Here is a 13,015-nt window from a genome sequence, read left to right on the forward strand (position 1 = left end):
GAGGGAGGGAGGGTAAGCGAGAGGGCGGGGAGCAGGGGAGAACTCAACCTACTTTCTCAAGACATTCTCCAGATGAAATACTACTATTATCGGAGCAGCTGTAGCTCTGACTGTCTGCCTCAGACACTGAACACCTGGAGGACATGCGTTCTAGAGTCGACACACGTTCTAGAATCCCCAACATCAGGTGGAACACAGTCCCCAAAGAGCAGGTCTGGGACTGAAGGCTGATCTGCCTGAGAGAGGACAGCAGGGGACTGAGAGGGGGCAGGAGGGGGCGGGGAGGGGGCAGGTAGGGGGCAGGGAGGACAAGGAGCAGAAAGGACAAGGACAGGAAGGGGACAGGGAGACAGGTAGATAACAGGTGACAGAGACTAAGTGACTGAAGTTCAAACAGCTCTTGTTCTGAAGTTGAACTGGAACTAAGCTCCTATTACTGCCAAGGACCCCAGAAGGTTGAACAGGCCCCATATGTATGCAAGCAGCCTTCCCCAGACATGAGCAGCATAGCAATACTGCAGCAACACACACAGAGAAGCCAAGACTGGTTCGGTTTCCTGGACTGGCCCTCGTCAAACAGCTCGATGAAGGAGAGGGACTGATACAGTGTCATACAGAAACACTCAGGATTCTTCCTCTCTGAGCAGATTATTGCGGCACCTTTACACACACACAAGACTGTACACGGGGCCGTGTCACAGAGACAAAGTAGAGATGTCAGTCAAGAATAAGGTCCCAGAATGCATTGTGCCTGGCGGAGAGTTCCGAGGGAAGGTGCGGTCGGAGTCAGAGAGGAAGAAAATGTTAGTTTTTTCGTTGTTTTTTTATTTTTATTTTTTTATCTGGGTGACCTCCTTCCATGGTTGGTGTTGCACCATTCCCTGCTCCATGATTGGTCACATGGTGAGGAGCAACGAATCCAAACACGACAATATGGAATCACATCAATCACACAAACACTGTGTCTACGACCACACGACCATATCCTGGCTAGCTACTGTGAACGAGACAAAGACCAGGGGGGGTGAGGGAAGAGGGCGGGGTTACACAGGAAGGCAAAACAGAAACTAAAAACAGTCATCTACTCTGACACCAGTGACTGATGTTTAACACGACAACACCATCCACAATCACCAGACATGTTCTCGACTGCCCTCTAAACCTAGATGGGAGAATGGAGGGCGAAGTTGGGAGGGGGGCTGGACAAGAGGGCAACAAAGGAAGCTACTCCTGCCTCGTGGCGGTGAATCCTGTTCTCAATACCAGGGGGATCCAAGATGGCCGCCGCAGAGGCGGTGTGAGGCCTGTCGAGCAGGCCAGTCGGATGGTACGCTCTCCCCCAGCCTCATTACTGCCCTGCTCTCATTCATCTTCTCACAGACGGCGTGGGTTATTCATCACACGAGGAACGGAATTTAGAATTACAATTTAGTTGGTTGGCGGAGGTTCTTACAGCTCAAATTGGACACAATTTGAATTGTGTCCCAGATAGAGGGACTTTCTAACACACACACACACACTATATATCACCATCATCCAATAACCAAAAAGGTGTTGAGAACAGGATTACCTCCCACAAGCTCCCCGTTACGGGTCGACTTTTAACGGTTAACGCTTCCACAGAAAACTCCAACTGAGGAGAGATGAGGACAGAGGTCTAAACTAAACAGAATCCCAACACATCATTAAAAAGGATTTACCACAGTACTCTCCACTGTACGATGCACATGGTGTGAGCAGGGTGAACACTACTTCATTTACATGTTTGATCGCGGTCTCCAGCCAGGGACCCCTCCCTTAGGACCCAGTGGGGGTGGGGGGGTGGGGAGGTTTGGGGGGGTTACACTGGGCTAGGGGGGCAGAGACATTCGCACACAGGCTGACGGAAGCTTAGAGACAGACACGGCGTCGCTGTGGTTACTGAGGACTGGCGTTTGCGTCGGTGTGTGTGTGTGTGGGTGTGTGTGTGTGTGTGGGTGTGTGTGTGGGTGTGTGTTGGCATGCGGTTGATGTTTGTGTCGTTTGATGTCGTTGTGTCGTTGTTTCTGATCGCTCGTCTAGCTTGTGTGAACCGAGCTGTTTGAATCTGGGATTCTAGCAGAATAATGACTGTTACATCCCTGCGCTTCAGTGCATGAAGGAAACATCTTTGATGACACTTAGTGTATGAAGTGTACATTTTATGTTGGTGTGTTTGTGTGCCATTCTAACTACAGCAGATGGTCTAATGATCATGATGATCTCCAGCAATATGGACAGGACAATAACAATCAGGATACTAGATGTGTGTGTGTGTATCAGTGTGTGTGTGTGTGTCAGTATGTGTGTGTGTGTGTCAGTATGTGTGTGTGTGTGTCAGTGTGTGTGTGAGTGTGTTGATTATCATGCAGGTGCACTTGAGGGTCTTCAGCTACATCTAAAGCACCTGTAATTATATTTTTGGCTTGGTATTTCTACAAACGGTATTGCTGCAATGGCTCAGTGTAAACAGGGAGCTGGTCACATATGACCTCTGTATGACCTTGTGTTTGTCCTGAAAGAATGTTCTTTCGAGGTGTGAAACTGACTATGGGAGTTTTAGCTACGCAAGTGTGTGTGTGTGTTTGTGAGTGTGTTTTTGTGTGTGTGTGTGTGTGTTTATGTGTGTGTGTGTTTGTGTGTGTGTTGAGTTCAGCAACATTGTGTCCTCTATGTGTCATTATGTACAAATGTGTGAATCTATGTGAGAATGGAGGTGTGTGACAATACATCATGTATTTTTTAGAGTGTGTGTGTGTGTCATAGTGTCTGCTTCATTGTGTGTGTGTGTGTGTGTGTGTGAGTTTCTCTCATGTGTGTTTGTGTGTCTCATACATGTGTCTCCCGTGTGTGTGTGTATGTATGTATGTCCCTTGAGTGAGTGTGTGTGAGTGTGTGTGTGAGTTTGTCTCTCGTGTGAGTGTGTGTCTCTCGTGTGAGTGTGTGTGTGTGTGTTGCCGTGCTACCATCTAGTGTGTGTCTCTGAGCTTGGTATGACTCTCCAGACTGCCCCCCCCGGCAGCTCTGTGGAGGTCAGACCTTCAGCCCAGCACAGCCTGAGGGGGGAGAGGGGGAGGCAGGAGGGTCAGAGAGAGAGAGAGAGAGAGAGAGAGAGAGAGAGAGACAGGAGAGAGAGAGAGAGGGAGAGAGAGAGAGAGGGAGAGAGAGAGAGAGAGAGAGAGAGAGAGAGAGAGAGAGAGAGAGAGAGAGAGAGAGAGAGAGAGAGAGAGAGAGAGAGAGAGAGAGAGAGAGAGAGAGAGGAAGTGCATCTACACCTCTCTCCTCCCCCTCCCCCTCTCTCTCCTCCCCCACCATCTGACTCGGGATGAAAGGACAGGGGGTCTTTGAAGGTGGCGGAGGGCTAATAGGTGATCCCCTCTCCCCTCCACCCTCCTCCACCACCCTCCTCCGTCCGTCCATCCGTCCATCCTGCTCCCTTGAGCCCTCCATCGCCCCCTCCGCCCTCAGCTGCGATGGTTGTCATGGTGACCAGGCAGCCCGGTGTCCGGTGGGTTTGGCTTCCTAACCAAACCCTCCCCGACGACGGGCTGCCATGGCAACGCCCAGCCAGTGTGCTCGTCCCAAACTCACACAGCTAACCTTGTCGCAAAGCTCTCCTGTCAGAGGGTAAGACAGGACAATTTTAATTTCACTTATTTAATTATTTTTTTCCTTGTCCTTTTTGAGGCTGACAATCATGACTTTGATTGATTTCTTAACGGTGGTGAATATTTCATGGGTTCTGAAATAGAGGAGCCAATTTTAGTCGATTTAATAGATGATGGTGCCATCTGACACCTTGTGGACGTGGTCAGGTTCTCATGCAGTGATTTCATCTGGTCTGTCTCGGACTGGAGCCCTTGTTCAGCACAGCCCTCCTCTGCTCAGCTGTGGCCTGGTACTTGCACCTGGATGTTTCTTTAAGTGGAGATACTGTAGAAATGTCCAAAATGGCTTAAAAATGGGTGTTTTAAAAAAAACTTTATTCAGCACTAAAATTCTCACTCGTCACTCGTACAACTTAACTCTAAATTGCAACTGTACATGCTATCGCATCACAGCAAGGCAGGCTTAAATGCAAGCAAAGCTACAGATGCTGTGATTGGTTGGAAGCCAGGTCACTTCCTGTGATGTCACTTCCTCAGGAAGAGACGTGACTGCCTACACTCCACAGCATCGGCATGTCCACTCTTAACGTGTTTAACTTCTATATTCTTTAAATATGATCACTCTTATTCAGCTATAACAACAACACCGTAGCTCAAAAAAAAAAAAAAAAAAAAAAAAAAGCTTATTGGAAAGTTTGTTTTTAGTTTTTTGAAACATGGGTACCACAAGCTGAGTAAAGGCAGTGAGATCAAGGTAACCCTGGCAACCACGACTCCTCAGTCACCCAATCTGAATCTGAATTTCTAGCCATGGACCACATATATATACTTTTTTTAAATTCTCCAATCACCTCTCTGCGAGTCAGCCGTACGCTGTGTGTGTTTGCTTCATCAAATGGAAAAACCAGTTTTTCCGGGACGTGCTCATGCCTCCCCTGAGGGCCCCCTGGCTGCGTTGTTTCAGATCATCTTCATGTTGAACTTTCTGGCCCCCCCTCCTATGGGCCCCCCGGCCCCCGCTGGGCCCTCCGCCTTCCGGAAGGAGTACTCCACTGTGAAGTTGTTCTTGCGTTGGCCTCTGCCTCGGCTCCACACGAACAGCAGCAGGAAGCAGAAGAGAACCACGCCCAGGAAGGTGATGCAGCCCATCGCCGTGGAGACCAGGATGGTGGTGAGGTCCAGGGTGAACTGGAGGAACACGCGAGTGCTGTTCAAGCTCGTGTCGTTGAAGAACTCGCCGGAGTACAGCGAGCGGTTGGCGAAGAAGGCCGAGGCGGAGTCCAGAGGGTGACCGCGCACGGTGAGCGTGGCGAAGTAGGTGTCGTTGCCGCCGGCGTTGCTGGCGATGCAGATGTAGGTGCCGCTGTCTGTCAGCTGGGCGTAGCGGATCTCCAGGGTCCCGCCCGGCAACACGGTGATGCGGCCCGAGTTCTTGGCCGTGATTCGTCGGCGCTGGGGGGAGATCCAGATGATAGCGGGGGCGGGTTCGCCCTCGGCGCGGCACAGGAAACTCACGGGCTGGCCCTCGCGAGCCGTTACCTTGGGAGGGAGGCAGGGAGGGAGGGATGGAGGGAAGAAGGGAAGGAGGGAGGGAGGCAGGGAGGGAAGGATGCAGGGAGGGAGGGATGGAGGGAAGAAGGGAAGGAGGCACGGAGGGAGGGAGGGAGGCAGGGATGGAGGGAGGGAGAGGAAGGAACTTTTTACATGTAATATATGTTTTTACACAGACCAGGAACGTTATGTCTGTCGCCGCATCCTCACCTGCTGCATCTTGCGGTTGCGTATCTTGGGCTTCTGGCAGGTGAAGTGGTCGAAGAGCGCAGAGTCGGTGAAGGTGCTGAGGCTCTTCCCCTGCACCTCCACCGGCCCGGCGCACACCGGCACCCTGCCGTCAAAGTTGAGGGTCTTGCGTCTCTGCAGGATCCACAGCAGACGGCAGTCGCACAGCAGAGGGTTCCCGTCCACGCGCACCGTCTCCAGGCTGTTGACCGAGTGGAACGAGCTCTCCTCCAGGGTCTGGAGCTCGTTGGTGGAGAAGTTGAGGACCCGGATCTGCCGGAGGCCCCCCAGGCCATGGCGCTCCACCGTCACCAGCCCGGTGTTCACCATGATCAGCTCCTTCAGCCGCAGCAGGTCCCTAAAGGCCCAGGGCTCCAGGGTGGAGATGGGGTTGTAGGACAGGTTGAGGTGGGTGAGGTGGGCCATGTTCCTGAAGGAGGCGGAGGGGACCGAGGTGATGTTGGTGTTGGTGATGGACAGCCAGGTGAGGTCCAGACCCTGGAAGCTGAGGGGGGAAATGTACTCCAGCAGGGGCCAGTGGTCGATCTCCAGGCCCCGCAGGTTGGAGAGCTTGCGGAAGTTCTGGTCGTCCAGGGTGGAGATGCTCAGGTGGCGCAGGCGGAGGGTGACCAGGCTGCGCAGGTAGGACAGCGTCTGGCCAGAGATGGACGTCAGGTTGCAGCGCTCGATCGTCAAGTCCTCCAGACCCAGCAGACCGGAGAACGCCTGGAGGACAAACACACACACACACACACAAACACACACACACACACACATGGACACACACACAAACACACACACACATGGACACACACACACATGGACACACACATAGGGATACACACACATGCGCACGCACACACACACACGTAGGGTTAGGGTCAGCCCTCCTAGACAGACCCTAGGCAGGATTGTATATTTCATCAATTCACTTAGCAGGTCCTTTCATCCAACGTGATGTAAAGGGGGTATTTGAACCTGTGACCTCGAGATCTGCAGTCATTCTCCCAATGAGTTATTTATATCCAAGGCAGGTTTTTATTTGATCAAGGCAGACTTTGAAATGGTACCAGACCTGACGCAAGGTCAGATTTGGTAGACAGGTGGACAGATCAAAGAGTGTATTTTATTAAACTGAAATATAAACACAACATGCAAACAGTTAAAAAAAAGATTCTAAGGGAATAAGGGAATCAGGGAATCAGTCGATTGAAAAAACATAACAAGCCCCTAATCTATGGACCTCCCTTTAGAGTAATAATATGTTTGTGCCTATGGCTATTTTCTGGGAGCTACGCACAAAGCATTTTTATTTCTGTCTCTTTATATTAGACTCTGATGCACAGCCCTGACATATTGTATTTTACTAGAGAATAATTGGACAAAACACACTCACACCCACACACACACACACACACACACACACACAAAGGGCCAGGCCTAGACAGGTTATTATCAGAGTATATTAAATTAGACTCCAAGATACGAAACATTAGACAGACCACTGACATGCTGTGTGTTATTGGACTAGAGTACGCCGGGAACACACACACACAGCCCACACACAGCACACACACACACACAGCACACACACACACACAGCCCACACACAGCACACACACACACACAGCCCACACACACACACACACACACACACAGCACACACACACACACACACACACACACACAGCACACACACACACACAGCACACACAGCAAACACACAGCACACACACACACACACAGCACACACACACACAGCCCACACACAGCCATGCCCGGTACACTAGACACAAGCCCTGCTGCTCTGTGTGTTACTGGACCAGAACAGGCATTCTGTGGGAAACAAGCAGATAGTTATAGAAAGGATATTGCATCAGACGCTTGAGTGCTTTATCGGACCAGAGAAAGACAGGAAATGAGTGGCTCAGAGCTCCTAGGTTGCTTTCCTCTACCCTGCTCTTGTGAACTCTACACCCTTCGACTGAACACTACTCTACCAATACTATACTCTATTCCATTCAACTACTCTATTATTCTATAAGTTTCTTTTCTACTATAACCAACTGTATTCCATTTATACTTTACTCAACTATTGCCCACCCTATTCCATTCTTATTTGATTTAGAGCCCTCTGTTATATTGGACTATGTGGAAAAGCAATATCTGATAAATGATATGTTGTGGAAAGGACAGACAGAGTTTGAGACGGGCGATCAGACCAGAGACCTCTGTTTGGAAAGGACCCTAATTCACCTGGAAACAGACACACTGTCCAACTCTCTTATTCAAACTAATTCAGATTTACGGCTTTTCCAAGGGCTTAGAGCTGATAATTGAAAACGAGCGTGCTGGATTGTGTAATTGACTATTTGCAGGTTACAACCAAGGCTATTCACACACGTTTTCAAGAGAGACTTAATTAATTTCTCATTAAAAAGACAGAGTCTGAAAGCCTTTACAGTAAATATCACGTGATACATAACACTCACCGACCATTTGATTAGATACACCTTGCTAGTGCTGGGATGTTTGCATTCAGAACTGCCTTATTCCTTATTAATTCCTTATTAATTCACAATAAATTAATCAGTTCTCAGGGGCTGCCAGTGTGCCCAAAAAATATCCAGTATATCTTCTGTATATGTGCATATTTTTATATACGGAAGAGTGTTAAGTTTATTGTCTACCCAGCAGAGTCTATCTATTCATGCCCCGGGCATGGTACATAAATACATGAAAACTGAAAAACACACAGCTATTGAAAGAAGACTATGTTAAAAAGGGGAGAGGAGGCTCAAAATGATATTTGAGTTATGAGTTATTTTCCGTTTCATACCGGGGGGCCCTGACTCTGTAACAGAGAGACTAGCCCCTAGGAACACCCACCTTGTGTGAGATGTAGACCAGGTCATTGTCTCCCACCTCCAGGTGCTTCAGGCTGCGCAGGTCCTGGAAGGTGTAGTCCAGCAGGATGACCATCTTGTTCTCGCTCAGGTCCAGCGTGGTGAGGTTGCCCAGCTTGGCGAAGGCGCCCATGGGCACCAGCTTGAGCTGGTTGTCCCTGAGCCTCAGCACCCGGAGACTCTGTAGGCTGGCGAAGGCGTTGGGCTCCAGGGTGGCTATGAGGTTTTCACTGAGGTCCACTTCCTCCAGGCGCGGGTAGGGCGCCAGGTCTCCCGTCTCCACCCAGCGCATGCGGTTGCGGCTGAGGTCTAGCAGGCGTGTTTCCGTGGGGATGCCCTCTGGGATGGCGGTGAGGCGGCGGCGCTGGCAGGACACGGAGCGCAGGGGGGCGGAGCACTCGCACCGCGGGGGGCAGGCCTGGCAGCCCCCGGGGAGGAGGAGGAACGCCGTTGACACGGCAACCAGCCCCCAGAGCCACGCCCACCCGGGGGAGCGAGCCGGGGCCCGCCCCCGGGGAGGAGAGCCAATCATGGCCCTGGTCCTCTGACTCCTAGCCTATCGCAGGCAGGGTCAGTGCTCCTCACAACTGGGGAGGGAGGAGCGAGGGGAGAGAGGGTGAGGAGAGAGGGGGGAGAGAGAGGAGGAGAGAGATGAGAAGGAATGGAGGATGTGGAGGAGGAAATGAAGGAAGGAAAGGGAAAGAATAGGAGAGAAAGAGGGGAGGAAAGGTATAGAGAGGAGGAGGATGAGACAGAGAGAAAGGGTGATGAGCAAAGAGGAGTGAGAGAAAAGCAGAAGGTTCAAAGAGAGAAACAGACAAGAAGAGAGAGGGGAGAGAAAGAACCCATAAAGGAGAACAGTTGGTGAGGATTATAAAGAGGGTGGGGTAAGGAGGGAGGGAGGAGAGAGGGATGGAGGGAGGGATGAGGGAGGGAGAGAGAGGGATGGAGGGAGAGAGGGAGAGAGAGAGGGATGGAGGGAGGAGAGGAAGACAGATGGAAAAGTCTATTAGTACCCCACATGTGGAGCTTTGTAAAAATGACACCCGTACTGCTGTGTGTGATTGAACACCCCCCTGTGAACCAGTCTCAGCCTTGCACCTGTCTCACTGCACTGCAGTACACAGCCCCACCTGAACCTGTCTCACTGCACTGCAGAACACAGGTCTGGACCTGTCTCACTGCACTGCAGAACACAGCCCCACCTGAACCTGTCTCACTGCACTGCAGAACACAGCCCCACCTGAACCTGTCTCACTGCACTGCAGAACACAGGTCTGGACCTGTCTCACTGCACTGCAGAACACAGCCCCACCTGAACCTGTCTCACTGCACTGCAGAACACAGGTCTGGACCTGTCTCACTGCACTGCAGTACACAGCCCCACCTGAACCTGTCTCACTGCACTGCAGAACACATGTCTGGACTTGTATACTTCTTCTACATGCACGATTTGTCGCTCTGGATAAAAGCACCTCTGAAATGATTAAATAAGCATCTCAATTTGGAGAGATTTTGTCCAACAAACGTGCCTGTCTAGACACCCTTCAGACAAAGTGAATCAGCTGGACAGCATTTATCTTCATTAATTCAGCTGATTCTACAATGAGCTTCAGCTGGAGAGCAGAGGGACATGCAGAGACACGAGACTGAGCATGACAGGAAGTGACATCCATGTACGTCTTACTTCTAGCACGTACCTCTGCATCATGTGGCATCACACACAACAACAAGCAGTGAGATACTGGGAGACACACAAAAAAGGGACTCATATACACACACACATCAGAAACAATGCTTGACTCATAAGACAACAGTTTTGCCTGGAAACCATCCCTGGAGTGTGTTTGCTTCCCTCCAGGAGGTAATCACTGTTTCACTGTGTATCATCCTGCGTTCAACACGCACAGTTTGTGTGTGTGCGTGTGTGTGAATAGACATGTGTGAGTGTGTAATTAGATTTGCGTGTGCGAGTGCATTTGTGTGTGTGTGATTTCATGCATGTACGTGTGACTGCATTTGTGTGCCTGAGAATGTGTATATGTGATTGCATGCGCGTGTGAGTATATGTATGTGTGTGTGGGACGTGTGTATGGATGTGTGAGTGTGTGTGTGTGCACAAGTGTGATAGCAGGTGTGTGTATGTGTGTGTATGTATGTGTGAGTGTGTGTGTGTGCACAAGTGTGATAGCAGGTGTGTGTATGTGTGTGTATGTATGTGTGAGTGTGTGTGTGCACAAGTGTGATAGCAGGTGTGTGTATGTGTGTGTATGTATGTGTGAGTGTGTGTGTGGGACGTGCCATTTCACGCTGACTTAAATAATTGTGGTCCTGGTCTTTCCTCCGCTGACGCTTGATCTCCTCCAGCGCGCCCCGTCTGAGCCGGATCGCTCCTGCTAGTCGCCCCAGGACACCACGTTCCAGCCCCCCCCCCCACCACCCCCCCCAACCCCCTACCCGCCCCACCCCGCCCCCCCCCGCCCCACCCCCACCTCTGGTCTCGTCTCAGACCCTCATCTGGGAAACAGGATGTGAAACGTGTGGCATGGTTGACCTAACCTCGTCAGATTCTTGAGATCACAACCAAGAATCCAAGCTCCGGCTTTTCCGCTTGGTCCCATGACAACGGTGTTTTTGGACCAATCAGCTTCAGGAGTGATTGAAGTTAGCCCGTGATAGACGATGACAGACAGGTGGTTCAGCCAATCATCTGCCAAGTAATGTTTTGAAAGTTCCTGCCCTTTCGTACACAGTTTCAAAGTCAGACTTCCCAGATGGTTCAGTCTAACCAACCATCTAAAAAGCAATTTTTCCATCATGTTGTTGAACATTGAGGATTGACAATCTGGTTTTATTTCATCCTGGAAGTCATGGACCGCTTCCATCAATGTAATTCTCCTACTCTGTTGTTCTGTGATATTTCCGTGTCTGGGCATGGTGTCACAATCTAAAACCAGACAGGAAATAAAACCCTGGCCCAGAGAACAGTGATAACAGCACGGATGGAGGAATGTAGAACGCGACTGAAACACCTCCCGGAAATCCTAAAACTTGAAACGGAAAAGTCTGGCCCAAAAAAATAAGATTTTCTTTTTTTTTATACAATAAAAAGGCGTTTGAAGCCAGGGTTTGTTCGTGGAGAGAAGTGAGAGAGTGGTGGGGCCCCGGAGGACTGTCGAGATGAAGGCCAAGGCAGCGCAGGGCAGATCAATAATAGATGGTCGGTGTTTATTGGCCACAGTTTTAGAAGGCTGAGTCACACGTCCGGGTTCCAGACTCACATTCCCTCTGAGGTCTGACTGTCTGTAGCACGGGGGAGGAGGAGAGAGAGGAGAGAGGAGAGACGAGAGAGAGGAGAGAGGAGAGAGGAGAGAGGAGAGAGAGGAGAGAGAGGAGAGAGAGGAGAGACGAGAGAGAGGAGAGAGGAGAGAGGAGAGAGAGGAGAGAGAGGAGAGACGAGAGACGAGAGAGAGAGGAGAGAGGAGAGAGGAGAGAGGAGAGAGGAGAGAGAGGAGAGAGAGGAGAGAGAGGAGAGACGGGAGAGAGGAGAGAGAGAGAGGAGAGAGGAGAGAGAGGAGAGAGGAGAGAGGAGAGAGGAGAGAGAGGAGAGAGAGGAGAGAGGGGGAGAGAGAGGAGAGAGGAGAGAGGAGAAGAGAGAGGAGAGAGGAGAGAGGAGAGAGGAGAGAGAGGAGAGAGAGAGAGGGAGAGGAGAGAGAAGAGAGAGAGGAGAGAGAGAGGAGAGAGAAGAGAGAGAGGAGAGAGAGGAGAGAGAGGAGAGGGAGGAGAAGAGAGAGAGGAGGGAGGAGACTAGAGAGCCAGTAAGAGAGAAGACCAGAGAGGACAGGGGAGAGGGGGGATGAGAGGGGAGGGGAGAGGGGGATGAGAGGGGAGGGGGGAGGAAAAGCGCCCCCCCTATCCGGATGTTTCCGTCAGGATTCAGTCTCCATCGTCTTGTGCGACCGGCGACCACTCAATGTGACCATAACAAGACCACAAAGCCCTTGTAGACCTGTCGACGTGTCCTGTACTGGAGCAGGCCCGGGGGGCCCATGGGGGCCCAGGGGGGCCCCAGGGGGGCCCAGCCAGAGGGTCAGAGTCTGTGGACCGTGAAAGTGTGTGGGAAGCAGAGAGCAGTGAGGTCTATGTCTCCCCGTCACACACATCAGCGCTGGATGAGGGGAGGTAGTGATGGGGAATGAGCCCCCGTCTTTGCCCCCCAGCCTGCATGTGTGTGTGTGTGTGTGTGTGTGTGAACGTGCCTGTGTACGTGTTGTGTATTTGGTGCTGTGTGTTTGTGTTGTGTGTGTGTGTTTTGTGCAGGTGTGTGTTTTTTGTGCCTGTCGTGGTCCCCTGGCTCTTAGGTAGTGATGGATGCAGGCTGTCTTTCTCCCCCCCTCCCCCCCCTCCCCCCCCCCCCTCCCTCTCTCCCCCCCTCCCCCCCTCCCCCCCCTCCCCCCCTCCCCCCCCTCCCTCCCCCCCCCTCCCCCCCCTCCCCTCCCTCCCTCCCCCCCCTTCCCCAGAGCACAGCATGAATCAGTGAACTGAGTCCCTCAGCACCACCAAGGTCTCTGCTGCTTGGCTCAAGGACAGACACAAGCTCCTTCAGTCACACACACAAACAATACAGATCACAGCTCTCTCTCAATCACACACAAACAGACACAGAAAAGCACCCACAGATGAACACACAAACACAGAAAAACA

At 51.4% G+C, this 13,015-nt stretch overlaps 1 protein-coding gene across 1 annotated transcript; it reads right to left on the reverse strand.

The window, feature by feature from the left end:
- Positions 1–3,973: 3,973 nt before the first annotated feature.
- Positions 3,974–8,894, reverse strand: LOC134016721 (leucine-rich repeat and immunoglobulin-like domain-containing nogo receptor-interacting protein 3). The gene is made up of 3 exons (XM_062456041.1): positions 8,295–8,894; positions 5,388–6,131; positions 3,974–5,165 (listed from the first exon to the last, which is right to left on the reverse strand). Exons 1-3 carry the CDS (start codon positions 8,841–8,843, stop codon positions 4,587–4,589), a joined length of 1,872 nt encoding a protein of 623 aa, XP_062312025.1. The 5' UTR covers positions 8,844–8,894; the 3' UTR covers positions 3,974–4,586.
- Positions 8,895–13,015: the final 4,121 nt, after the last annotated feature.

The sequence above is a fragment of the Osmerus eperlanus genome, unplaced genomic scaffold (assembly GCF_963692335.1).
Source record: "Osmerus eperlanus unplaced genomic scaffold, fOsmEpe2.1 SCAFFOLD_797, whole genome shotgun sequence".
Taxonomy (NCBI): domain Eukaryota; kingdom Metazoa; phylum Chordata; class Actinopteri; order Osmeriformes; family Osmeridae; genus Osmerus; species Osmerus eperlanus.